The 26,530-nt window shown below is 43.7% G+C and overlaps 1 protein-coding gene and 1 pseudogene across 5 annotated transcripts in view; both read left to right on the plus strand.

Annotated features, from left to right (window-relative positions):
- TNN (tenascin N) overlaps positions 1–26,530 on the plus strand; it is a 125,609-nt gene that overhangs the window by 60,774 nt on the left and 38,305 nt on the right. The window contains exons 7-12 of one of the 5 annotated variants that reach the window (XM_049868524.1): positions 8,215–8,478; positions 15,960–16,223; positions 17,690–17,953; positions 21,533–21,796; positions 23,508–23,771; positions 25,979–26,242. In XM_049868524.1, coding sequence (XP_049724481.1) covers positions 8,215–8,478; positions 15,960–16,223; positions 17,690–17,953; positions 21,533–21,796; positions 23,508–23,771; positions 25,979–26,242 — 1,584 coding nt within the window. The remainder of the gene's footprint in view (positions 1–8,214; positions 8,479–15,959; positions 16,224–17,689; positions 17,954–21,532; positions 21,797–23,507; positions 23,772–25,978; positions 26,243–26,530) is intronic. The other 4 variants (XM_049868525.1, XM_049868526.1, XM_049868527.1 and 1 more) reach the window with 4 other exon arrangements.
- Positions 10,435–11,666, plus strand: LOC126066662 (dual specificity protein phosphatase 7-like; annotated as a pseudogene).

Consider the following 26,530-nt stretch of genomic DNA (forward strand, 5'->3'; position numbering starts at 1 on the left):
CACGTATAGGTAAGAGGCTTTGCCCAGTGCTGACCCTACAAGGCCATGGGCCATGTTGTGGGTCCTGGCACCTCCTACATGGGCATGCATTCATCTGGGCCAAGGAGAGGGGTGGGAGGTGCTGCTGGGACCCCTGCTTGTGGAAGTGTGGCTTGCTTTGGAGAGGATGAAAAGAAGCTTCAAGAGACAGACTGTTGGGGTGTTCTTGCCCTCTTCTTCTTCTGTCTTCACATTTCCATTTCCAGTGTCTTTATTCCCAATTCATTGCTAATATCCCCAGATTAAGATATTGCCTTTGGAGGGTGTTCTTTATTCCCTTTCTAACATGTGCAGCCATGGTGTTGCTCTTAATTATTACTGGCTTTGCATCAAAAAGGGTAACAGGGTGGGGAGGGAGTCCTCTCTATTGTGTGTGCTTTCACCTGAACGTCTTAGAGCCTGCTGAAGTTTCCAGTGGCCCTGAATATGGCCCTGTTGGTGTCCTGTTTGCACTGCCCTCTCATTCCATGGGGCCCACTCTGCCAGTGAGGAACATCTGGCCCTTGTCTCCCAGAGGTCTACAACCGAACACCATTTTCTCTCTCTAGTTGTCTCTCCAAGTTCTACTGCTGTTTCTGGGTTTCAGATTGCACTTACCTTTCACATCACACTTTATTTACAATTTTTTTGGTTGTTGCTCCATAAAAAAACAGCGAATGATACTGCTGCTTTAGGATATAGTTGTATAAAGCGAAAATGTACAGTCTTTGACAGATAGGAATGGGTTCAAATCTTGGCTCTACACTTAATATGTCCCAGACCAAACTTGTGGAACCACTTCTCTCCTCACCTCCTACTGCAAGCCTTCTGTTCCCTCAGACCTCCACGTCTCTGTAAATAGTCATTCCATTCTTCAGATTGCTTGGGCCTCAAACCAACAAGTCCTTGTATCTCACATTGAATCCATCAGCACTTTTTGACAACTTTACCTTTGAAATCTCCAAAATCCAACCTTTCTCAGGACCTTCATCACTGCTACAATTGTCCCTCACCCCAGTCATCTCTCACATAAACTGTTGTGGCAGCCTCCTAGATGACCTCCACACTTGACCTGCTACAGCCTGCTCTCTCCCCAGCAGCCTGAGTGATTCTTTTAAAACAATGTCAGATCATGTCATTTTTCTGTGCAAAACCCCCAGAGGCTTCTCATCTCATTCAGTTTAAAAGCCAAAGTCGATACAACGGTCTTCAAGCCCTTTCATAATCCACTTGCCCCTCACCTCACTGGCCTTACTTCCAGCCACTTGACTCCTTCGCTTATTCTGTCCAGGTACACTGGCCTCCTTACTGTTCCCTGAGTACCTGAAGCAGGGCCTTTGAACTTGCTGCTCCTTCTGCCTGCGCAGAAGAATGAGTTTTCCTTAGATTGCACATGACTCACTGTCTCATTTCATGAGGTCTTATTTCAAATGTTACCTTCTCAGTGAGACACGCCTTTCTTGACCTCTTGGTCTAAAATTGCAAATATGATTTGTTCATCAGCCTCTAATCCTTTACCTTGCCTTATATAATCATCACCAAATGTATTACATGTTTGTTTACTTGTTTACTGTCTGTCTCCTCCCAGGAGAATGTAAGCTCAATAGGAGAGGGGCATTGTTTTGTTCACTGCTGAATCTCAGCAACAACCATACTTTCATGCAGATAATACATGTGTTCTATGTTTTTTTTTTTTTTTTTTTTTTTTTGCCAACTGTGCCCTCCCTTCCCAGGTATTTTTGTATGCATGCAATGCTAATTTAATTTACATGTTGCTGTAGTGTTTGTGCTCAGTGTTTGTGGATTGAATCAGTGGCCACTCCATTTACTGAGACCGTAGATGAATTATCTATCCTTTCTGAGCCTGGAATAGAGCTACTGCTCTGAAAATTGTGGCCATTATTAATGTTCCCAACTAGTACATGGGGATGCCTGTGGAAGCAGTACTCAAGAAATTAAGTGAGGTATTTCTTTGGGCAAATCTGCTGCAAAAGACCTCTTTAAAGTTTTAAAAAACAAAGATGTCACTTTGAGGACTGAGGTGTGCCTGACCCAAGCCATGGTATTTTCGGTCACCTCATATACATGTAAAAGCTAGACAACAAATAAGTAAGACTGAAGAAGAAATGATGTCTTTGAATTGTGGTGTTGGTAAAGAATATTTGACTACCATGGACTGCCAGAAGAATGAACAAACCTGTCTTGGAATAAGTACAGCCAGAGTGATCCTTAGAAGTGAGGCTGGCGAGACTTCGTCTTAGGTACTTTGAACATGTTATCAGGAGGGACCAGTCCCTGGAGAAGGACATCATGCTTAGTAAAGTAGAGAGAGGGTCAGCGGAAAAGAGGAAGACCCTCAATGAGATGGGGCTCAAACATAGTAACGGTTGTGGGGACAGTGCAGGCCTAGGTGGTGTTTTGTTCTGTTGTACTAGGGTTGCTATGAGTTGGAACCAACTCCACAGTGACTAACAACAGTACATGGGATGTGAGGTTAGTGGTGGTTTGGTGGTAGAATTCTCACCATTCAGGCAGGAGACCTGGGTTCAGTTCCTGGCCAATGCATCCCACTGCGGCTACCACCCATCTGTCAGTGTGCTGCTATGATGCTGAACAGGTTTCATCTGAGCTTCCAGACTTAGACAGACTAGAAAGTAAGGCCTGGTGATCTACTTCTGAAAATCTGATGAAAACACTATGGATCACAATGGTCCAGTCTTTACCCGATCACGGGGATGGTGTAGGACCAGCCAGCATTTCATTCAATTGTGCATGGGGTCACCATGAGTTGGGGGTGACTTGACGGCAGCTAACAGCAACAGTACATGGAGGATCTGATAAAAGTCTTTCATGGTTACTATGAGGTTGGATAAAGTAATTTATGAAAAGCACCTGGCACTTAGAAGATGCTCAGTAAATGAAAGTGAATTTATTAAATAAAATATGTATTGCTTCTGATGATGAAATGTATGTAATTTCTTTGCACACAAATAAAACACTGCCACTGTACTCAAGAAAGTACATTGTCTAATGCTAAAACAAATGCAGCTCTGTTAAGAAGAAACTTCTCTGTTGGAGAACCCATGACAAAGAAGGCAAGATCATCCTTGGAAGGAAGGAAAATTCTTTGGTTTCTGAGAGTAAAAAACTTTTGTGTGTGACTTTATACCAAATGATACAGATCTATATGTGGAGAGGGCACTTGTGGCACGCCTCACTTGTGCTCTGTGCAACACCTTTATCAATGTCCTTGGTGGATGTCCTTAGGTGGCTTATTAAGTTCATAAGTGATAAGAAGCTGGAAATAAAGTTGGTATATTGAATGAAAGACTAAATTACAAATAGAGTTCATGAGAAAAAATATAACAAGGATGAATATTGGGTCCAGGAAATGCATTATACATATACAAAATATATATATATATATATTTTGCAAAAAAATGGGGAAGATTTGGCCAGAGATGGAGGTTTTCAGCCTTTGGTGTGCACTAGAATCATCCGTGGAACTTAGTTTATTTGTTTTTGAAATAGGATGCCAGGACTGATCTGAGACCTTCTAAATTAGAATCCCTGCTGGTGGCACTTAGTAGATGCCAGATATTGACAAAGGTTGAGAACGTCTGGTTTAGCAGGGACACATGTGACAACAATTTAGGGATTTTTCCTTGGCCGTGGGCTCAGGATATGTTACCAGGAAGCAGAGAGTCTAGGACATGGCCAGCATATTACCCTGGGTTGTCCTTTTTAGATTATAAATGCCACATGGGCAGAGATTTTTGACTGTTATGTTCATTGATGACTTCCAAGTGTCATTATGTCTCTTGGCATGTAATGGACGCTCAGTGAATGGTTGTTGAATGAATGAACTGAGTTTTGGAGATTTTTATTTGAAACAAGAAAGACAGGAGCTTATATAGATGTGAGGGTTGGGTCTAGAAACTGTAATTAGAAAGACATGAATGGGAGAGAAGAACCTGTTTTTATTAGAGGAGAATTAAGAAGGGGAATAATAATTTTTCTTGTGTACTTGCTGGGTGGTCTCCTGGAAAAGGAATTAGATTTATTCTGTATGTCTGCCCAGAGTAGACGTATTTGAAAGCGTTTTCACTAATGGGCTCAGTGGTCTGATGATGAAAGCCCTTTCTCAGTTCAAGCAGAGGCCAGTTTCCCACCTGTCATGAATGACAGAAAGGCCCGCTTTTGTTATGTAGACTGTAGAACTAGGTTACCCAGATGAAGTAGATGTTTAAGCATCTCTGATCTCTTGACCAGGCAAATGATTTCACTATTAAAAAAAACCTTTTTTTAATACACTTAATTTTTTAAGGGAAGTTTTAAATTTACAGAAAAATTCAACAGAAAGTACAGAGTTCCCGTATATCTCCCTCCCCCTGTGCACTGTTTCTCCTATTATAAACATCTCTCGTTTGTGTGGTTCATTTCTTACAATTGATGAGCCTATATTGATACATTGTTATTGTTGTTAGGTGCCATTGAGTAGGTCCCAAATCATAGCAAACCAACATACATTTTCACAATCCTGTGCCATCTTCACAATCATTGCTGTATTTGAGCCCGTTGCTGCAGCCACTGTGTCAATCCATATCATTAAGGGTCTTCCTCTTTTTATTGACCCTCTACTTTACCAAGCATGATGTCCTTCTCCAGGGACTGGTCCCTCCTGATAACATGTCCAAAGTGTATGAGACAAAGTCTCGCCATCATTGCTTCTGTGGAACATTCTGGCTGTACTTCTTCCAAGACAGATTTGTTTGTTCTTCTGGCAGTCCGTGGTATAGTCAATATTCTTCGCCAACACCACAATTCAGAGGCATCAATTTTTCTTTGGACTTCCTTATTCATTGTCCGGCTTTGACATGCATATGAGGTGACTGAAAATACCATAGCTTGAGTCAGGCCTGCCTTAGTCCTCAGAGTGACATCTTTGCTTGTTAACACTTTAAAGAGATCTTTTGCCACAGACTTGCCCAGTGCAATACTTCATTTGATTCCTTGACTTCTGCTTCCATGGGCATTGACCGTGGGTCCAAGTAAAATGAAATCCTTGACAACTTCAGTAGTTTCTCCGTATATCATGATGCTGCTTATTGGTCTAGTTGTGAGAATTTTGGTTTCTTTATATTCAGTTTCTTCCATACTGAAGGCTGTAGTCTTTGATCTTCATCAGTAAGTGCTTCAACTCCTCTGCACTTTCAGCAAGCAAAGTTGTGTCATCTGCACGTCACAGGTTGTTAATGAGTCTTCCTCCAATTCTGATGCTGCATTCTTCTTCATATAGTCCAGCTTCTTAAATTATGTGCTCAGCATACAGACTGAATAAATATGGTGAAAAGATACAACCCCTACTCCCACCTTTCCTGATGTTAAACCATGCAGCATCCCATTGCTGTTTGAATGAGTCCCTGTTGGTCTATGAACAGGTCCTGTATAAGTACAATTAAGTCTTCTGGAATTGCTGTTCTTTGCAAAGTTATCCATAATTTGTTAGGATCCACACAGTTGAATGCCTTTGCATAGTCAATAAAACCCAGATAAACATCTTTCTGGTATTCTCTGCTTTCAGCCAGGATCCATCCGATGTCAGCAACGATATCCCTCATTCCATGTCCTTTTCTGAATCTGGCTTGAATTTTTGGCAGTTACCTATTGGTGTACTGCTGCAACCGTTTTTGAATTATCTGCAGCAAAATTTTACTTGCATGTGTTATTAATGATATTGTTCGATAATTTCTACAGTCTGTTGTATCACCTTTCTTTGGAATGGGCACAAATATGGATCTCTTCCAGTCAGTTGGCCAGGCAGCTGTCTTCCAAATTTCTTGGCATAGATGAGTGAGCACCTCCAGCATTGCATCTGTTTGTTGAAATGTCTCAATTGGTATTCCGTGAATTCCTGGAGTCTTATTTTTTCACCAGTGCCTTCAGTGGAGCTAGAAATTCTTCCTTCAGTACCCTCTGTTCTTGATCATATGCTACCTCCTGAAATAGTTGAACACTGACCAATTCTTTTTGGTACAATGACTGTGCATTCCTTCCATCTTCCTTTGATGCCTCCCACATCATTCAGTATTTTGTCCATAGAATTCTTCAGTATTGCAACTCGAGGTTTGAATTTTTTCTGCAATTCCTTCAGCCTGAGAAACGCTGAGCACGTTCTTCCCTTTTGGTTTTCTAACTCCAGGTCTTTACATATTTCATTATAATACTTTACTTTGTCTTCTTCAGCCACCCTTTGAAATCTTGTTCAGCTCTTTTACTTCTTCGTTTCTTCCTTTCGCTTTAGCTACTTTATGTTCAAGAGTAACTTTCAGAGTCTTTTGACACCGATTTTGATCTTTTCTTTCTTTCTTGTCTTTTTAATGATCTTTTGCTTTCTTTATGTGTGATGTGGTTGATGCCATTCTGCATCTTGCATGGTTTTTGGTCATTACTATTCAATGTGTCAAATCTGTTTTTGAGATGGTTTCTAAATTCAGGTAGGCTATACTCAAGATCATACTTTGGTTCTCATGTATTTATTTTAATTTTCTTTGGCATCAACTTGAACTTGCATATAAGCAATTGATGGTTTGTTCTGCAGTCGGCTCCTGGCCTTGTTCTAACTGATGATATTGAGCTTCTCCATCAACTCTTTCCAGATATAGTCGATTTGATTCCTGTGTAATCCATCTGGGGAGATCCACTTGTATAGTCACCATTTATGTTTTTGAAAAAAGGTATTTGCAATGAAAAAGTCATTCGTCTTGCAAAATTCTATCATGTGATCTCCAGTATCGTTTTTATCACCAAGGCCATATTTTCCAGCTACAGATCCTTCTTCTTGTTTCCAACTTTTGCATTCCAATCACCTGTAATTATCAATGCATCCTGATTGCATGTTTGATGCATTTCAGACTGCAGAAGTTGGTAAAAATCTTCAATTTTTCATATTTGGCATTAGTGGTTGGTGCGTAAATTTGAATAATAATCGTATTAACTGGTCTTCCTTGTAGGTATATAGATGTTATCTGATCACTGACAGCACTGAACTTCAGGATAGAGCTTGAAATGTTCTTTGTGACAATGAATGTGATGCCATTCTTCTTCAATTTGTCATTCTTGACATAGTAGACCATATGATTGCTCTATTTAAAATGGCCAATACCAGCCCATTTCAGCTCACTAATGCCTAGGGTATCGATGTTTATGTGTTCCATTTAATTTTTGACGACTTCCGATTTTCCTAGATTCATACTTCATACATTCCATGTTCTGATAATTAGTGGATGTTTGCAGCTGTTTCTTCTTATCTTGAGTCATGCCACATCAGCAAATGAAGGTTCTGAAAGCTTAACTCCATCCATGTCATTAAGGTCAACTCTGCTCTGAGGAGGCAGCACTTTCCCAATCATATTTTGAGTGCCTTCCACCAGAGGGGCTGATCTTCCAGCACCATATCAGACAATGTTCTGCTGGTATTCATAAGGTTTTCAGTGTCTAATTTTTTCAGAAGTAGACTGCCAGGTCCTTCTTCCTAGTCTATCTTAGTCTGGTAGCTCCGCTGAAACCTGTCCTCCATCGATGATCCTGCTGATATTTGAAATACCAGTGGCAATGCTTCCAGCATCACAGCAAGGCACCACTGTTTGACAAACTGACAGATGAGTGGTGGATATTGATACATGATTATTAACTAAAGCCCTTGGTTCACATTAGGTTTTACTCATTGTGTTGTACAGTTCTGTTGGTTTTGACAAATGTATAATGCCATGTATCTACTATTACAGTGTCATACGGGGTAGTTTCACTGCCCTTAAAATGCCTTGTGTTCCACCTACTCACTCCTTCTCCACTTCCCTAGAATCCCTGGCAACCGCTGTTCTCTTTAGAGTCTCTGAAGTTTTGCTTTTCCAGAATAGCATACACTTGGAACCATATAGTATGTAGCTTTTTCAGACTGGCTTCTTTGACTTAGCAGTATACATTTAAGTTTCCTCCATGCCTTTTTGTAGCTTGAGAGCTCATTTCTTTCCATTGCTGAATAATAGTCCATTGTATTGAGGTGCCACAGTTTGTTTATCCATTCACCTATTGAAGAGCATCTTGGTTGCTTCCAATTTGGGGGCAGTTAGGAACAAAGCTGCTATAAACATTCATGTGTCGTCTAATTTTTCTTTCTCATGTATTTTTATGAAGAAATTGATGGTCCAACCAATGTGGTCACAAATCGAGTGACAGAAGACACAGCGGCAGTCTCCTGGGACCCCGTGCAGGCCGTCATAGACAAGTACGTGGTGCGCTACACCTCTCCTGATGGGGAGGCCAAGGAGATGGTGGTGCACAAGGACCAGAGCAGCACCATGCTGACAGGACTGAAGCCAGGAGAGGCGTATGAAGTTCATGTTTGGGCTGAGAGGGGCAACCAGGAGAGCAAGAAAGGCAACACCAAGGCGCTCACAGGTAATGGAAGAACCAGAGCAAAATCTGGTTTCCTCATGGCTGGGAGAAGGTTGATTTTGAATCAGGAGATATCAGCTCTTTGTTTCCTTGTAGGGGGTAGGAGAGAGGGTTGCAAAAGCAATTTTTAATTTCATAATTTTGAATTTTCTTTTTTGATCTCAAACCAAAGAGACGAGCCTTTTTATTCATTAAGGATGGTCATTCTTATTTGGGTTTGAATTCCATATGCAACCCCCTCAGAGTAGAGTACTACTTTCCAATTTTAATTTTTGGACATGAAAACTCGAAACTTTCGGCTGACAGTGAATTTGAATGCTTATCTCAGTTTGCAGTGGCTGTACTGGCACTTAGCATATTGTCTGGAGCTCTTTCAAATGGTGGAAATGGCCTGCATCCTGAGTTAACATTAACCAAATATACCGAGTCCGCCTTTAAGGTTTCAGTAACTGTAAGGGTCCCCATGCTTCACCCCATTGCTCCACTCAGCTTGGGCTTGTGGGAGTCCTGAGGCTGCGCTGAGGGATAGCTTGGTCATTCTTTCTGCTTAAACCTTCCTCTGCCTTTGGCACTGTCCCTTAAATCAGAGCAGCTTGATTCTGGAGCCCTCTTGAGGTTCTAAACATTTGACAGGAAATTGTAGGGAAAGAATTCCCTTACTGTTTGGGCCTATGTTCTGGACAGTCACGGAGAATAGATACCCTTAGAGAAGCAGTTGGATAAGTTGTTAGGAGTATGGTTTAATTCCACATCTACCATTGACTAGCTGAGTGGCTTTGGGCAAGTCACTTCACCTCTGTTCCTCAATTTCTTATCTGTAAAATGGAACATCTAAGAATGTCTATTCATGGGGTTATTGTGAGGATTACATGAGTTAATTCATGTAAAGTGCCCAATGAACAGTGAGTGGTACAGAAGTGATTTAAAAAAAAAAAAAACTGCCGTTGAGTTGATTCAGACTCATAGCGACCCTGTAGGACAGAGTAGAACTGCCCCATAGGGTTTTCAAGGCTGTAAGTTTTACAGGCACGGACTGCCACATCTTTCTCCCACAGAGTGGCTGGTGGGTTTGAACCACCGACTTATCAGTTAGCTGCTGAGCACTTAACCACTGAACCAATAGCAATGATTGTTTATGAGAATATTAATCAACATTTGGCTCTTGAAATATTTTATGGTACACAGTCTCCTAGATGTACGTGGGCCTTAGAGCTGACCTATCCTCCAGGAGAAGGGAGAAGAAGGAGACAGTAAGGATGATGAGGCCTAGATATGTTCTAAATTAACAAAACAAAACAAAACCCGTTGCCGTCCAGTCAATTCCAACTCATAGAAACCCTATAGGACAGAGTAGAACTGCCCCATATAGGATTGCCAAGGAGAGTCTGGTGGATTTGAACTGCCGGCCTTTTGGTTAGCAGTCATAGCTCTTAACCACTACACCACCAGGGATTCCATGTTCAAAATTAGGGTCAATAAATTTTCTGTAAAGTGTCAGATAGCAAATATTTTTGTCTTTGTAGGCTGTAAGTTCTGTTGCAGCTACTCAACTCTGAGATTCAGAACCAAAAACCACTCATTGCCATAGAGTCAACTTTGACTCATAGCAATATGTAAATTCACAGGTTGTGACTGTGTTCCAATAAAACTTTATTTACAAAAGCAGGTAGTGACAGCCTGGGAGGCCAGGGCTGTGGTCTCGCAGCTCTGTGGGAGACATGTGCCTGGAGACTTGGCTGGAGCCCAGGCAACCGGGGCACTGTCCCAGGGCAGGGCTGCCCATCCCTGGCCCTGGGCCGCCCAGACTTCCCATGAAAAAGCAGCTTCAGGGCCCCCCAGTGCAGGCGCACATGTTAGCCTGGGGAAGGGATGTGGCAGCGGTAGGGTGGGAGCTACTGGAGTGGGGTCCGAGCCCAGTGCAGGTCTGGGTCAGGCACAGGCACCAGGGGAGACGCTGGCACCGGGGGAGGTGTGGTGATGGGAGCGGGAGCCATGCCTTGTAAGAGCATGGAGTGGCTGCAGGAGGAGCTGGAGGCGTGCGGTGGTGCGTTGCTGCTGCTTGACTGCCGGTTGCATGAGCTCTTTGAGTACTCGCAGATCGAGAGGGCCATCCACCTGGCCATCCCCGGCCTTATGCTGCACCACCTGCCCAGGGGCAATCTGCCCATCCTCTCCACCATCCAGAAGCGTGCTGACAAGGAGCGCTTTATTACATGGTACAAGGCAGCCGCAGCGCTGCTCTACCAACAGACCACTGCCGAGTGGCAGCCCGAGCCCAGTGCTCCCACCTCTGTGCCCAGCCTACTCCTGCAGAAGCTTAGTGACCACGACTGCCAAGACTACTACCTCCAAGGTGGTTCAGCAAGTTCCAGACACAGTACTCCAAGCACTTGGAGACCAATGTGGACAGCTTGTGGACAGCTCTTCCTTACCCAGTGGTTCGCCACCCACCTCAATGCTAGACCTAGGGGGTCTGCACATCAGCTCTGACTGCTCAGATGGCATGTGAGACCAAGAGCTGCCCAGCAGGGCCACCAAGTCAGAAGGCAGCCCTGTGCCATTCAGCCAGCTGGCCTTCCCCATCCAGATTCTGCCCTACCTCTACCTTGGCTGAGCAAAGGACTCCACCAACCAGGACATGCTTGACAAGTACTGCGTCAAGTACATCCTCAATGTCAGGCCCAACCTGCCCAATGTCTCTAAGCACAGTGGTGACTTTACCTACAAGCAGATCCCATTTCTGACCACTGGAGCCAGGACCTCTCCCAGTTCTTCCCCAAGGCCATCGGCTTCATTGACAGGGCCCCTCCAAGAAGCTTGGCATTCTGGTGCACTGCGTGGGAGGCATGAGCTGCTGCGTGATGTTCTTCGTGGCCTCCCTGATGCAGAAGATGAACCTGTCACTCAGCAATGCCTATGACTTCATCAAAAGGAAAAAGTCCTGCATTTTGCCCAGCGTCAACTTCATGATGCAGCTGCAGAACTTTGAGGACACCCTGAGGCTAAGCAACCCATGTGACAATCACACACCTGGTGAGACGCTCCACTTCTCCACGCCTACCAACCACAACCTGTTCCCATTCAACATGCTCCACGTGAGACCAGATGCAGAGGTCGCTGGGCCACAGGGCACCTCCCCAGCCCTCCACAGGGCCAGCTGGGAGGGCCCAAGCCTCCTGACTCTGGCCTGAGGAACCCACAGATGTCACTTGTGCCCAGAAGCCCAGGCTGATAAGTGACTGAGCTTCACTCACCATCCTGTTGGGGGGCAGAGCACACAGGTAAGGCCTTCCTCCACAGGACTTTCTGGAGAGGCCCTCAACTTCCAGGCACATGGCTTTGGGGGCTCAGCAGGGTGTCGTCCTTCCCTAGGACACTCCTTTCTGCTGATGGCCAACTTGGTGATTTTTTAAAGTCATATCCGTGGACCTGAGTTTCCTTTTTACTTTTGGCAGGTAAATTCAAGCTCCCTGGAGTGCAGAGAGTGTTCAAGCTCTTCTGATTTTTCTTTTTTTTAGCAAAAAGTGTTATTTCTAGGGTCCCTAGAACAGGTAGCAACAGTAGATTGTATAAACCAGTATTTTATCTCTTGATCCTGCGAGAAAGAGAAACGTTCTCAGTTTTGTTTTTCTGTTTCAAAAAGTAACGATTGATGTATATATTTTTTCATAATGGGCAAGACAAAACCCGTGCTGATCTTGACCAGATGAATTTTGCTCATGTGTGAAGTCTTCATTTCCATGGCGGGCCCTTCTGGAAGGGGTGGGGTGGCTCACTGCTCTCCAGGCGTTGGACACCAGTCGTGCCCACATCTCTCAGCCTCGGTGCACCCCACTTGGCACTGGATTTGCCTGCGATGAGGGCTGCAGTTGATTGGTGGGCTGCGTGGGTTGTGTAGGTTTCGCATTCTGTGTTCTCCCTACTGCCCTTCCACTCCCCAGGTGGAAGGTGGGGCCCTGCCCTGGTGGGAGTAGGGCCGGGGGGACTGCCAAGCAGTAGCATTAGTTCTTGGGCTCAGCTTCTAGGGGGACCTGGGCCCTTTTATATACTCCACCCACTGCTTGTGTCTCTTTTTCTTTCCATCTGTTTGCAACTTGAAGTGGAGGCCTGGTGGCCAGGGAAAGCTTAGGTAGGTGGGGGCTCAGCCTTGTCTCCCAAGTTCCGTCCCCTTCCCCTGGCCATTGCTTTGATCCTGCTGCCACTCTCAGCCCCTTGTTCCCGTGGACGCCTACACTGCTCTCATCTTGCCCATGCCTTCTACTACCAGGAAACTGGCACCCATTTCCATCTCTGGGCACAGGCAGATAGAGTGAGGATGCAGGGAGGCCCCTTAGGACAAGTGGAAGGGCTGTGAGGCTCTGTCCACCCAACCCCACCCTGAGTATCCACAGAACAAAGCCACAGATTCCCTTATCCTCCTCCACTTTCTTCCTTCTCCAACCTCGGCTCTAGCAGGTGTTAGGACTGCCTCTGGGCCTGGGTGGGTGTCCCTGAGGGAGCCAGGACTCAGCATGTGAGCGAGGGCACGGAAACTACCCCCACCGCATCTTCCCTCACAGGAGCTGTTTTCAGGGATTCTCTACGGCAGCGGAGTAAATTGTTGCCACAGCTGAGAAAGTAGACAACAAGCTCCCATGCTCTACATGGCTCTTTCTCTTTTTTATTTTTAAATAAAAACCCAGAAAGACACATCAATTTGTGTAAGTGAGGATATGCCTAGAGGGTGGCTTTATGATCTTACGAAAGAAAATTTGTGACTCTATACATGCGCGCGTGCGCGCACACACACACACACACACCTGTCCCGAACCAGCAATGAGACTTTGTTTACATTGCAAATACATATTATTTTTTCTTTAAAAAAAAAAAAGGCAGGCAGTGGGTGAGATTTGTTCCATTGGCCATAGATTGCCAACTCTAGTTTAAATTACACACAGCTTTCTGTTTAATATGATTAAAAAAAAAAATTTTTTTTTCTGTTTAATATGATAGTAAGTGTTGCAAAGAGAAAGGGCCTGTGGGTCCATCTCTTTAAGACAGAGGAAGTTGGAACGGAGAGGAACATTCTATTCTTAGGTGGGGGTGGTGTAAGCCCCCCAGCATATGGGGAGCACCTGGGTGGTGATATTGCTGGGGGTGTCAGGCACTGAGCTGGGCTCTGGGAGGATAAAAATGAAGGACATAGTACTTGCCCATGTGAAGTTCACAACCCTCTGGGTAGAGAAGACAAGTAAAAAGATAACGTATAGTAAGTTATGTCCTAAGTGGAAAATATCCCTGGTGCCATGGGAACCTGCAAAGCGTACCTACTTTAGACTGGGATTGGGAGAGGAGTTGTAGCGGGACATCCAGAGGGGTGACATCTGAACAGAGCCTTGGAGGGTAGGTGGGAGTCAGCATGGGGAGCAGCATACGCATATGCTGAGGTGTGACAATGTGACAGGTTGGGGAATGTTCAGTGGTCTTTATGGTGGATGGGTGGTGACGAGGTGCAGTAGTGAAAAATGGGGCTGGGGTGTTAAAGGCAGCTGTCTTAATTACCTAGTGCTTCCGTAACAGAAATACCACAAATAGGTCCCTTTAAAGAACAGAAATATATTTTCTCACAGTTCTGGAAGCTAAAAGTCCAAAACAAGGTCTCGGCCATGTCAATTCCTTCTGTTTCCTAGTTTCTGGTGTCTGCCAGCCAACCTTGGTGTTCCTTTTCTTGTAGACATGTCCTCACGTGACATTTGTATTCCCCCCGTGTGTCTCTGTGTCAGTCCTGCTATTTCATAACTCCAAAGTCATTAGGTTTAGGACCCACCCTACTCCGGTATGACCTTATGAAATATCGTATTTTTACACAAATAACATACCTTCTGTGTTTGTTTGCTGGCTGCACCCTCCTCCTGTGAGGTATTTTCGTAAGCGCCCTATACTATTCTCTTTTTTTTTTAACAGCAACATTTGGAAGAGGATTGGCATGGTGGCACTTGTGAGGGTGCCTGATGGGGGTGGGGGAGGGGGAGGGTGCGTCCAGCAGACAAATGCAGAAGTCACGTGTTTTTTGCATAAAAATATGGTAACTAAAGAAAAACCCAAACAGGATCACACCCCCAGGCTTAGGAACCAAAACTTTAATACATATTTTAGGGGACAAAATCTAATCCGTAACACCAGCAGAGTCCCAGGAGCTGAATTGTTTTGTCCGGTATGTCAGATGTCTGTCGTGCATTCTGAATAGCTGTGCCCCTTAAGGCGAGTTACCAAACCTGGCTGTGCATTCCGCTAAGCTGGGGCAGCCACGCGGCCATGCTTGGCAAGCGACAGCGGGTAGGTCTGAAATGCAATTGCTATAGCAGAAGGCTCAGCCTTTTGTGGAGGAGGTTTTTGAAACAGAACAATAAAACATACTAATCACAATAGCAACAGTAATCACACGCCCAAACGCTTGAATTTCTGACTCTCTATGGGTTTACGGAATTGGCACTGGGTTTATGGGTTTACATTTCAAGGAGAAAATGGTATTTCCTGCCTCAAATGACATTAATCATTACAAATAGCTCATATTTAAGCATCTACTATGTAATTTCTCATTTACTATTCACCATAACCTAGGAGGCAGATACCGATATTTTCCTTTTTGTAGAGCCAAGACTTAAATTATATCGCTTATCTAAAGTCACCAACCAGGAAGTGATGAAGCCCAGGTCTAACCCAGTATAATCACATAGAAAGCCAGACAGGTTCTATTAGTATGATTATTTTGATCAGCCCAGACCTCAAATACCATCAATTGAACAGCTTCTTGGTTTCCTGGCCACAGACGTAATGTTTTATATGGAGAGAACTGACAGCTTCTACTCCCAGGATATTTTTCTTCCCAAAGAACACATTACAGCAGATGCAGAAATTTATTAAAATATAATTGCTTTGGGGGCAAGGAGTCAGGAGCTGAAAGATTGTATTATATAAACCCAGGGAAAAGGAGAAATTTGTATATGAAGACCAAATCCTGTTATCCAAAGGCAACTGGTGGGAAAAGTTTATAGAGATGAGGCTAAACGTTGGCTTTGTCTGAAAATCTTATTTCTCATTAAATGCTATTAGCTCATTTATGGAATTTTAGATCACTTGCTTAATTAAATTCTTAAGTTATTCCAATCGTTGGCACCTAGCAGACTCTGAGATTTGTTGAAGTCATTGCTTGGGCTGTGTATATACTGTCCTTTTAGAATTCTACCATACAAGCTGCCATGAGTTGGTTGAGACTCACAGTGACCCCATGTGTGTCAAAATAGAACTGCTTCATAGGGTTTTTCAATAGCTGATTTTTCAGAAGTAGATTGCCAGACCTTTCTTCCAAGATGCCTCTGGGTGGATTCAAATCTCCAACATTTTGTTTAGTAGTTGAGCTTGTAAACCCTTTATACCACCCAGGGACTCCTTTCAGGAACTAGGCATTGGTAATGCTCCACTCTTCTTTTATCTCTCTCTTAAAGAAATTGACAGCCCTAAAAATCTGGTGATGGACCAGGTGACAGAGAACACGGTCACCATCTCCTGGGACCCAGTGCAGGCTGCCATTGACAAGTACGTAGTGCGCTACATCTCTGAAGACGGAGAGACTAAGGAGGTTCCCGTGGGGAAGGATCAGAGCAGCACGGAGCTGACGAGCCTGAGGCCAGGCATAGAGTACAAGGTGTATGTGTGGGCCCAGAAGGGGAGCCAGGAGAGCAAAAAAGCCGACACCAAGGCCCCAACAGGTAACAAGAGAGGAATGGGTAACTGTCTTAGTCACTAAGGGAGGGTAAATTGGAATTGAATTTTGAGCCTGTGGGTTTGGGTATGCATAGTATCACAGGATGTGGTCTGAGCCGAGAAACTTTATAAAGACCAAAGAAAGTGAGCTATAGTGGGGATTACAGGGGGTTGCTCCTCCCTGACAGCAAGGAGCTGTTCCTCAAGCAACCCAGCCCACCAGAAGGGAGAAGTAACGTTGTGTGGTAGCCATATTCTTATTAGACTCAGCAAAGACTTTTAAAGGATCTGGTTATTCCACTGCTTGTGATAGTATTTTTTAATATTTTATTTTTAGAGGAGTTTTAGGTTTACTGAAAATTTGTGCAGACAGCACAAAGAGTACCCATAACCCACCCCATCCCCTCTGCACATCTTTTCTCGTATTATTAACATCTTACATTGGTGTGGTACATTTGTTACAATTGATGAGCCAATACTGATATGTTATTTTTAACCTAAGTTCATAGTTTACATTAGGACTTACTCTTTGTGTTTTACAGTTTGGGGTTTGACAAATGCTTAATGTCATGCACCTACCATTACAGTATCATGCAGAATAGTTTCACTGCCCTTAAAATGGCCTGTGCTTTACCTTTTCACCCCTCTTTCACTCCCCCTGAGCCCCTGGCAACCACTGACTTTCCACTGTCTCCATAGTTTTACCTTTTCCCGAATGTTGTATAGTTGGAATCATACAGTATGTAACTCTTTCAGAGTGACTTCTTTCACATCCATAAACCCATTGCTGCTGAGTCGATTCTGACTCATAGCGACCCTATAGGACAGAGTAGAACTGCCCCATAGGGTTTCCAAGGAGTGGCTGGTGGATTGAACTGCCTACCTTTTGGTGAGCAGCCAAATGCTTAACCACTGTGGTATGCATTTAAGGCTTCTCCATATCTTTTTGTGGCTTGATAACTCATTTCATTTTATTGCTGAATAATACTCCATTGTATGGACATACCACAGTTTGTTAACCCACTCATCTATTGAAGAACATCTTAGTAGCTTCCAATTTTTGCCAATTATGATTAAAGCTGCTATATATATCTGTGTGCAGGTTTGAGAATATTTTTAAAATGCTCATCAGTGAAGTAGCCCTTGATAAAATGATAAATAAATTAGGTACTGAGCATTATGCCAGATGTTAAGTGGTGGTTTTGATGTGTATAATGCAGCTCAGGAGACGCTATTCTTCCAAGACTTTAGGGAGCTAGAAACCAAGAAGTTATCTCAAGTATATAACTATTAGGCTTTTGAAACTGAGAACCAGGGGCTACTTGTTCCCTCAACTCCTGTTGGAGACCCAGAGTGGGAGCATCATTGCCTTGTGCTAAGAAAGCTCTGGAACGTGAAGGTCATGATCATGGGGTGTGGGTGTATTTTCCACACCTTTAAAACTTAGGCATTTCCAAACATTTTCTTAAAGAAATCGACAGCCCCCAAAATCTGGTGATGGACCAGGTGACAGAGAACACGGCCACCATCTCCTGGGACCCAGTGCAGGCTGCCATTGACAAGTACTTAGTGCGCTACATCTCTGCTGATGGAGAGACCAAAGAGGTTCCCGTGGGGAAGGATCAGAGCAGCACGGAGCTGATAGGCCTGAGGCCAGGCATGGAGTACCAGGTGTACGTGTGGGCCCAGAAGGGGAGCCAGGAGAGCAAGAAAGCAGACACCAAGGCCCCAACAGGTACTGGAGCACACATTATCATATGTCATTGCTAGGCTTGTGGTTTGTCTATACTGGTGTTCCTTCTCTGACCTTGGGAGAAAGGGAGATTTTATGGAAGAGCAGGTTGGCGTCCCTCCATAAATTGTACACCCCTCACTTAGTGTTAATGGCTTCTCTTAAAATGAGTACCTCATATTGTGGTCTCCAAGCTTTGGTCTTTAAAGATCGATGATTATTGCTTGTAGTCCCCCGCTTTTCTCTGCCTGCACCTTCTTTGTTATTAACACACGAAATGGTTCACCTTGATAAGGGGTGCATGTGAGTAGAGTACTAGTAACCATATGCCGAAGGAGGCAGGCTGGTGAGTTGAGATTCCAAAACTTCCATATTTTTTCTACTTGTCTGTTTAAATCCGCCCCCCCCCCCACATTTTTTAATGTTGCTTTTCATTCATCTCTCTATATGTATTTTTTTAAATGGTATTTTAGATGAGGGTTTACAGAGCAAGTTAGTTTCTCATTAAACAATTAATACACATATTATTTTGTGACATTGGTTGCCACCCCCATGACATGTCAATGCTCTCGCATTCTTGATCTTGGGCTCCCCATTACCAGCTTTCCTGTTTCCTCTGCCTCCTAGTCCTTGCCCTTGGGCTGGTGTGCCCATTTAGTCTCGTTTTGTTTTATGGGCCTGTCCAAATTTTGACTGAACAGTGAACCTCAGGAGTGACTTCAGTACTGAGTTAAAAAGGAGTCTGGGGACCATACTCTTAGGATTTCTCCAGTCTCTGTCAGACCAGTAAGTCTGGTCTTTTTTTTTTTTTTTTTTTGTGAGTTAAAATTTTGTTCTGTATTTTTCTGTAGCTCTGTCTGGGACCCTCTATTGTGATCCCTGTCAGGGCAGTCAGTGGTGGTAGCCAGGCACCATCTGGTTGTGCTGAACTCAGTCTGGTGGAAGCTGTGGTAGTTGTGGTCCATTAGTCCTTTGGACTAATCTTTTCCTTGTATCTTTGGTTTGCTTCATTCACTTTTGCTCCACATGGGGTGAGACCAGTGAAGTGTCTTAGATGGCTGCTTGCAAGCTTTTAAAACCCCAGACACTACTCACCAAAGTAGGGTGTAGAACATTTTCTTTATAAACTACATTATGCCAGTTGAGCTAGATGTTCCCTGAGACCATGGTCCCCAGCCCTCAGCCCAGTAATTCAGTTCCTCAGGGAGTTTGGATGTATCTGTGGAAATTTAAACCCTTTCTATGGAGCTAGTTTTGATTTCTGCCCTTTGGATGAACATTTTAGGCACAAATCATAACATTTTAATAATTAAAAATAAGCAAATATCCAGTCACTTTTATTTACAAAAATGTGTCATTTTAGTAATTAAAATGTCCTTTTCCGTGTAATAGTACCTATTTCATTTAAAGTGAAAACTTCTCCTCTTCATCAGCTTGGGTGACTTGAGGGTGAACTGCCTGCAGTGGGAAGGGGGATGTGGTTGATTTTTCTTGTATTTCCATTCTTGTACTTCAAACCCTGTTCTCCCCACTTGCTAACTGCAGGTTCTGACCCATTTATTTTTGATGAAGCTGGGAGTGAGGAGAGGAAGGGGTCAGGAGTGGGGAGAGGAAGGGGTCAGGAATGGAGAGAGGAAGGGGTCAGGAAGGAGGAGAGGAAGGGGTCAGGGGGGAGGAGAGGAAGGGGTCAGGAGGGAGGAGAGGAAGGGGTCAGGAGGGAGGAGAGGTAGGGGTCAGGAGGGCGGAGAGGAAGGGGTCAGGAGGGAGGAGAGGTAAGGGGTCATGGAAAGTTTTACTTGACTGTGATAGTCATGACTGGCTTGGATCTCTGATGAGACCTGGTAATAGAGCATTTCTGTGGGTTTTTTGAGATACCTCTCTTGGGATCTCATTGTAGTGATTCTGTGGGCAAATGCATATTTTCTCCTAGTCTCTTGCTCCCCAGCATTTTTCTGGTGGGGTCACCTTACCCCTGCAGGTAATCCTCTTGGGCAGCTTCTAATACAACCCCAGGTCACTCTTCTTTGCTTGGCCCATATCTGGTCCATGGGAAAGCTCATGCATCCTTTGCTCACTCAACTAGATTGTGCAGGTCTTTTGCAATGCTGTAGCCTCCCTTTGCTTTTTATCAGAACAATCAGCTATATTCTTACCTCTTAGGATCTTCGGCTGCCAGATACCTGCTCACTATGTTCCTCAAGCTCTAGGGTAGGGTTTCTCAACCTCAGTACTACTGACATTTTGGGTCAGATAGTTCTTTGTTGGGGGGGATATCCTGAGCATTACAGGATGCTTAGCAGCATCCCGAGCCTTTACCTACTAGATGCCAGTAGCATCCCCCCAGTTGTGGCAACGAAAAGTCTCCAGACATTGCCAGTTACTCCAATTGAGACTCATGGCTGCAGGGTATATATAAAAAGTTCTGTAAGTGATCCCATTGAAACTACTTATTTGAGGCTTGGGTTCCACCGGTGCATAACTAGCTCTTTAAGTCCCACCTCTTTGGCCTCTCCAACCTCTATTATAAGCCAGAGGCCATTGGTCAGCCAAGGGTCACAGAGCTGTTGGTCCTATCTTGGTTGTGGGCCCTCATGTTGTAATGCAGTCGACCAATTCTTGTGGCATCACATCCTAAACCAAGACAAGAATAGTCCCACTGTAACATACCATCTAACGTATTTGATAGAATCTATGAACAAATTACTTCAGGGAAATGACTTTTACGTGAACTATGTGGAACAAAGAAGTGTTATTTTCTTTGTGAATACGTTTTGAGTACCTTCTATATGCATGGTGTGGAGGAGCAAAATCTCTTGCATTTATATAAAAACCACAAAAATGATATAATTAATAATATGGGCTATGGTCATTGAGCATCTATTCCGTGCCTGAAACTGTCTGTTCTAAGGACTTTTCGTGTTATTAACTCGTGTAATACAAGTCTACAGAATATGACACGTACTATTATCTCACTCCCCCTCTTTTTTTTTTCCTGGCTGTGGAGGAAATTGAGGCAGAGAGGCTAATTTGCACTTGATGATACCTTGAATTGTGAATTGAATATTCAAACCCACATGTGGATTCAGCTCTGTAAACAGTATAATACTTTAAGATTATCAAAGCACCTTTTCATGTGACATTTTTGTCTTGGTTTTCAGAGCAAGCCAGGGAGATATATACAGTAACTATTAACAACTCCATTTTACAGATAAGAAACTCAGCTGAGTTATCCGGGGTCACAGCTGGCTGACAGCAGAGCTGGGAGTAGATCCCTGGCCCCCTGGGCCCAGCCCAGGGCTCTTCCTGCCCCTCTGCTCAACCTCTCTGGGCTGGAACTAGAATTAGCTCTTCTGACTCTGGATCTAGTCCTCATTCTTCTCTCCTGTGTTGCCTCCTTGAGGATCCAAGAGCCTAGCAGTGGAGACAAGGTCACTGTCCATGAAACAACTGACAGCCAACAACAGCATATGAGATGTGAAAACCACAAGAACAAGAAATGCTCTCACTCCCAGTGAAGTGGACACAAGATCTATTTCTTTGATGTCTATTGACAGTGTTAATTGATCAGCAATTTCTTTTCAGACATTGACAGCCCCAAAAACCTGGTGACTGACCAAGTGACAGAGAACACGGCCACTGTCTCCTGGGACCCAGTGCAGGCCGTCATTGACAGGTACATGGTGCGCTACACCTCTGCTGACGGAGAGACCAAGGAGGTTCCAGTGGGGAAGGATCAGAGCAGCACGGTGCTGACGGACCTGAGGCCAGGTGTGGAGTACATGGTTAATGTGTGGGCCCAGAAGGGGAGCCAGGAGAGCAAGAAAGTCAACACCAAGGCCCCAACAGGTAATGGAGCACCTTTCATTGGTGATATAACACCTGTCTTGCTAAGCCTATGGTTGGTCGAGTTTTTGTTTTCCTTCTCTGACATTGGCAGCGTTGATGATTTATGGAGGAGCTGGATGGTGGACCTCTGAAGAACTGCACACACCACCTCTCTCTTCCCTTCAGTACAGTCTCTCAAAATAAGGGCCTCATATTGGGCTTCATACTTGGTTTTGTAAAGATGAATGGTGATTGATCACATCTACCCACTCTGCTGCAATTGTGTATTTTCTTTGTCATCAGTCACTAAATGGTTCTTCTGTGAAGGGAGAAAATATATGGAAACCATGTATGTTAGATTCGGTGAGCTAAATAGAGAAATGCCTTTTGCTGTGAACTCTTTAGAACAAATAAAGGTTGTCTTCTCAGTGAGTAAATCCTCTCTTGGATACCTTCTCTGTGGCGAGTATTGAGGATTCTAACTTTGTACTTAATTACTTAATTATGTACTTAATATACATAATTTTTAAAGCTCTTTCATATCTGTTTCCTCATTTTTAATAAGTTTACTGAGATATAATTTACATACAAAAATGTGCAATTCAGTGGTTTTAGCATATTGACAGAGTTGTGTAACCATCACCACTAATTTTACAACATTTTCTTCACCCTAAAAAGAAATCTAATACCCGTTAGTGGCCATGGCCCCAGCCCCTGGACACCCACTGCTTTCTGACTCCATAGATTTGCCAATTCTGCACATTTCATAAAAAATGGAATCATAGAGCATATGGCCCTTTTTGCTTGGCTTCTTTCCTTTAGCATACTATTTTCAAGGTTCAGTACTTTCTTCCTTTTTATCGCCAAATGATATTGTATGGATATACCACATTTTATTTATTCATTCATAAGTTGACAGACTTTTGTATTGTTTCCACTTTTTAGCTGTCATGAATAAAGCTACTATGAATATTTGTGTGCAAATTCTTATGTGGACATGTTTTCATTTCTCTTGAGTGTCCACCTAAGGAGTGGACTTGCAGGGTTTTATGTAATGTAATTGTAATTGACTTAATGTTTTGAGGAACTACCAGACTGTTTTCTAAAATAGCTGTACCACTTTACATTCCATCAGCAATGGATGAGGTCTTTTTCCTCATTTACTTGGTCCTCAGAGGAATTTGTCTTGAGATGGGTAGAACAGGAATCAATATCCCATTTTTTAAATGAGAAATCTCAAAAGCGGAGAAGTGATTTCTATTGAGGTCACAAAGTTAGCTAATATTTTATAGCATTAGATTGATGGAATATTCATGGAATATTATGGCATCAAAACCTAAGCTGCACATTTTACAGATGAGGAAACTGAGGCCCAGCTAGAAGTAGCTGAGTTGTCCAAGGCCACAATTGACTGACAGCAGAGCTGAGACTAGATCCTGGTCCCCTACTCCAGCCAAGGGCTCCTGTGCTCTGCTTGTCCGGGATGGGTCTAGAACTAGTTCTTCTGAATCTGAATCAAGTGCTCATTCACCTTGCCTGTGGTGCCTCCTTGAGGATTCAGGAGCCCAGCTGTGGAGACAAGGTCTCTGTCCATGAAGTAACTGAATGCCAACAGTATATGGGATGAGGAAAACCACAGGAACAGGAAATGTCTCACCCCCAGTGAAACGAACAAAAGATCTGACTCTTTGGTGCCTTTTGACAGTGTTATTGATCAACATTTTCCTTTCAGACATTGACAGCCCTAAAAACCTAGTGATGGACCAGGTGACAGAGAACACGGCCACCATCTCCTGGGACCCAGTGCAGGCCGTCATTGACAGCTACATGGTGCGCTACACCTCTGCTGACGGAGAGACCAAGGAGGTTCCAGTGGGGAAGGATCAGAGCAGCAAGGTGCTGACGGGCCTGAGGCCAGGTGTGGAGTACACGGTTAAGGTGTGGGCCCAGAAGGGGAGCCAGGAGAGCAAGAAAGCCAACACCGAAGCCCCAACAGGTAATGGAGCACCTTTCATTGGTGATATAACACCTGTCTCTCACGCTTAGCCTACGGTTGGTCAGGTTTTTGTTTTTGTTCACTGACATTGGCAGCTTTGATGATTTATGGAGGAGCCGGATGGTGGACCTCTGAAGAACTGCACACACCATGTCTCTCTTCCTTTCAATACAGCCTCTCAAAATAAGGACCTCATATTAGGCCTCATACTTGGTCTTGTAAAGATGAATGGTGACTGATCACATCTACCTACTCTGCTGCAGTTGTGTATTTTCTTTGTCATCAGTCACTAAAACGTTCTTCTTTAAAGGGAGGAAATATATGGAAACCATGTGTGTTAGGATCTGTGAGCTAAGTAGTTAGAGAAATGCCTTTTGCTGTGAACTCTTTAGAACAAATAAAGGTTATTGTCTTCGTAGTGAGTAAATCCTCTCTTGGATACCATCTGTGTGCCCAGTACTGAGGATTCTAACTTTGTACTTATATATAAAAACAGTTAATGATTTTTAAAGCTTTGTCTTAGTTATCTAGTGCTGCTGTAACAGAAATACCACAGGTGGGTGGCTTTAACGAAGAGTTTATCTTCTCACAGTAAAGTGGGCTAAAAGTCCAAATTCAGGGTGTCAGCTCCAAGGAAAGGCTTTTTCTCTCTGTTGCCTTCTCATCAATCTTCCCCCAGACTAGGAGCTTCTCTGTGCAGGGACCTCAGGTCCAAAGGACGCGCTCTGCTCCCGGCAGTGCTTTCTTGGTGATACGAGGTCCCTCTATCTCTCTGTTTGAGTTTTTCTTTTATATCTCAAGAGATTGCCTGAAGACACAATTCAATTTTGTGGACTGAGTCCTGCCTCACAAACACAAGTGCGGCCCATCCTCCCTCATTAACATCAAACAGGCAGGATTTAAAACATATAGGAAGATCTCACAGTACTGGGAATCATGGCCCAGCCAAATTTGGGAGACATAATTCAGTCCATGACAAGCTCTTTAATATCTGTTTCCTCATTTTTTATAACAGTTTTATTATGATATAATTTACCTACTTAAAAATGTACAATTCAGTCGTTTTAGCATATTGACAGTTGTATAACCATCACCACTAATTTTAGAATGTTTTCATCACCCCAAAAAGAAATCTCATGCCCATTAGTGTCCATTGCCTCAGCCCCTGGGAACCCACTACTTTCTGTCTCTATAGATTTGCCAATTCTGCACATTTCATAAAAAATGGATTCATAGAGCATGTGGCCTTTTGTGATGGGCTTCTTTCCCCCAGCATTCTATCTTCAAGGTTCACCCATGTTGTAGTGTGTATCAGTACTTTCTTCCTTTTTATTGCCCAATAATATTTTATTGTATGGATATACCACATTTTATTTATTCATTCATAAGTTGACAGACTTTTGTATTGTTTCCACTTTTTAGCTGTCATGAATAAAGCTACTATGAATATTTGTGTGCAAATTCTTATGTGGACATGTTTTCATTTCTCTTGAGTATCCACCTAAGGAGTGGACTTGCAGGGTTTTATTGTAACTCCGTGCTTAATGTTTTGAGGAACTACAAAACTGTTTTCTAAAATAGCTGTACCATCTTACATTCCATCAGCAATCGATGAAGGCTTTTTCCTCATTTACTTGGTCCTCAGAGGAATTTGTCTTGAGATGGGTAGAACAGGAATCAATATCCCATTTTTTAAATGAGAAATCTCAAAAGCAGAGAAGTGATTTCTATTGAGGTCACAAAGTTAGCTAATATTTTATAGCATTAGATTGATGGAATATTCATGGAATATTATGGCATCAAAACCTAAGCTGCACATTTTACAGATGAGGAAACTGAGGCCCAGCTAGAAGTAGCTGAGTTGTCCAAGGCCACAATTGACTGACAGCAGAGCTGAGACTAGATCCTGGTCCCCTACTCCAGCCAAGGGCTCCTGTGCTCTGCTTGTCCGGGATGGGTCTAGAACTAGTTCTTCTGAATCTGAATCAAGTGCTCATTCACCTTGCCTGTGGTGCCTCCTTGAGGATTCAGGAGCCCAGCTGTGGAGACAAGGTCTCTGTCCATGAAGCAACTGAATACCAACAACAACATATGAGATGGGGAAAACCACAGAAACAGGAAATGGTCTCATCCCCAGTGAAATGGACAAAAGATCTGACTCTTTGATGCCTATTGATAGTGTTTGTTGATCAAAATTTTTCTTTCAGACATTGACAGCCCCAAAAACCTGGTGATGGACCAGGTGACGGAAAACACGGCCACCATCTCCTGGGACCCAGTGCAGGCTGTCATTGACAGCTACATGGTGCGCTACACCTCTGCTGACGGAGAGACCAAGGAGGTTCCAGTGGGGAAGGATCAGAGCAGCACGGTGCTGACGGACCTGAGGCCAGGTGTAGAGTACATGGTTAACGTGTGGGCCCAGAAGGGGAGCCAGGAGAGCAAGAAAGTCAACACCAAGGCCCCAACAGGTAATGGAGCACCTTTCATTGGTGATATAACACCTGTCTTGCTAAGCCTATAGTTGGTCAGGTTTTTGTTTTCCTTCTCTGACATTGGCAGCATTGATGATTTATGGAGGAGCAGGATGGTGGACCTCTGAAGAACTGCACGGACCATGTCTCTCTTCCTTTCAATACAGCCTCTCAAAATAAGGGCCTCATATTTAGTTTCATACTTGATCTTGTACAGATGAGTGGTGATTGATCACATCTACCCACTCTGCTGCAATTGTGTTTTTTCTTTCTCATCAGTCACTA

This window comes from Elephas maximus, chromosome 24 (assembly GCF_024166365.1).
Source record: "Elephas maximus indicus isolate mEleMax1 chromosome 24, mEleMax1 primary haplotype, whole genome shotgun sequence".
Lineage (NCBI taxonomy): Eukaryota > Metazoa > Chordata > Mammalia > Proboscidea > Elephantidae > Elephas > Elephas maximus.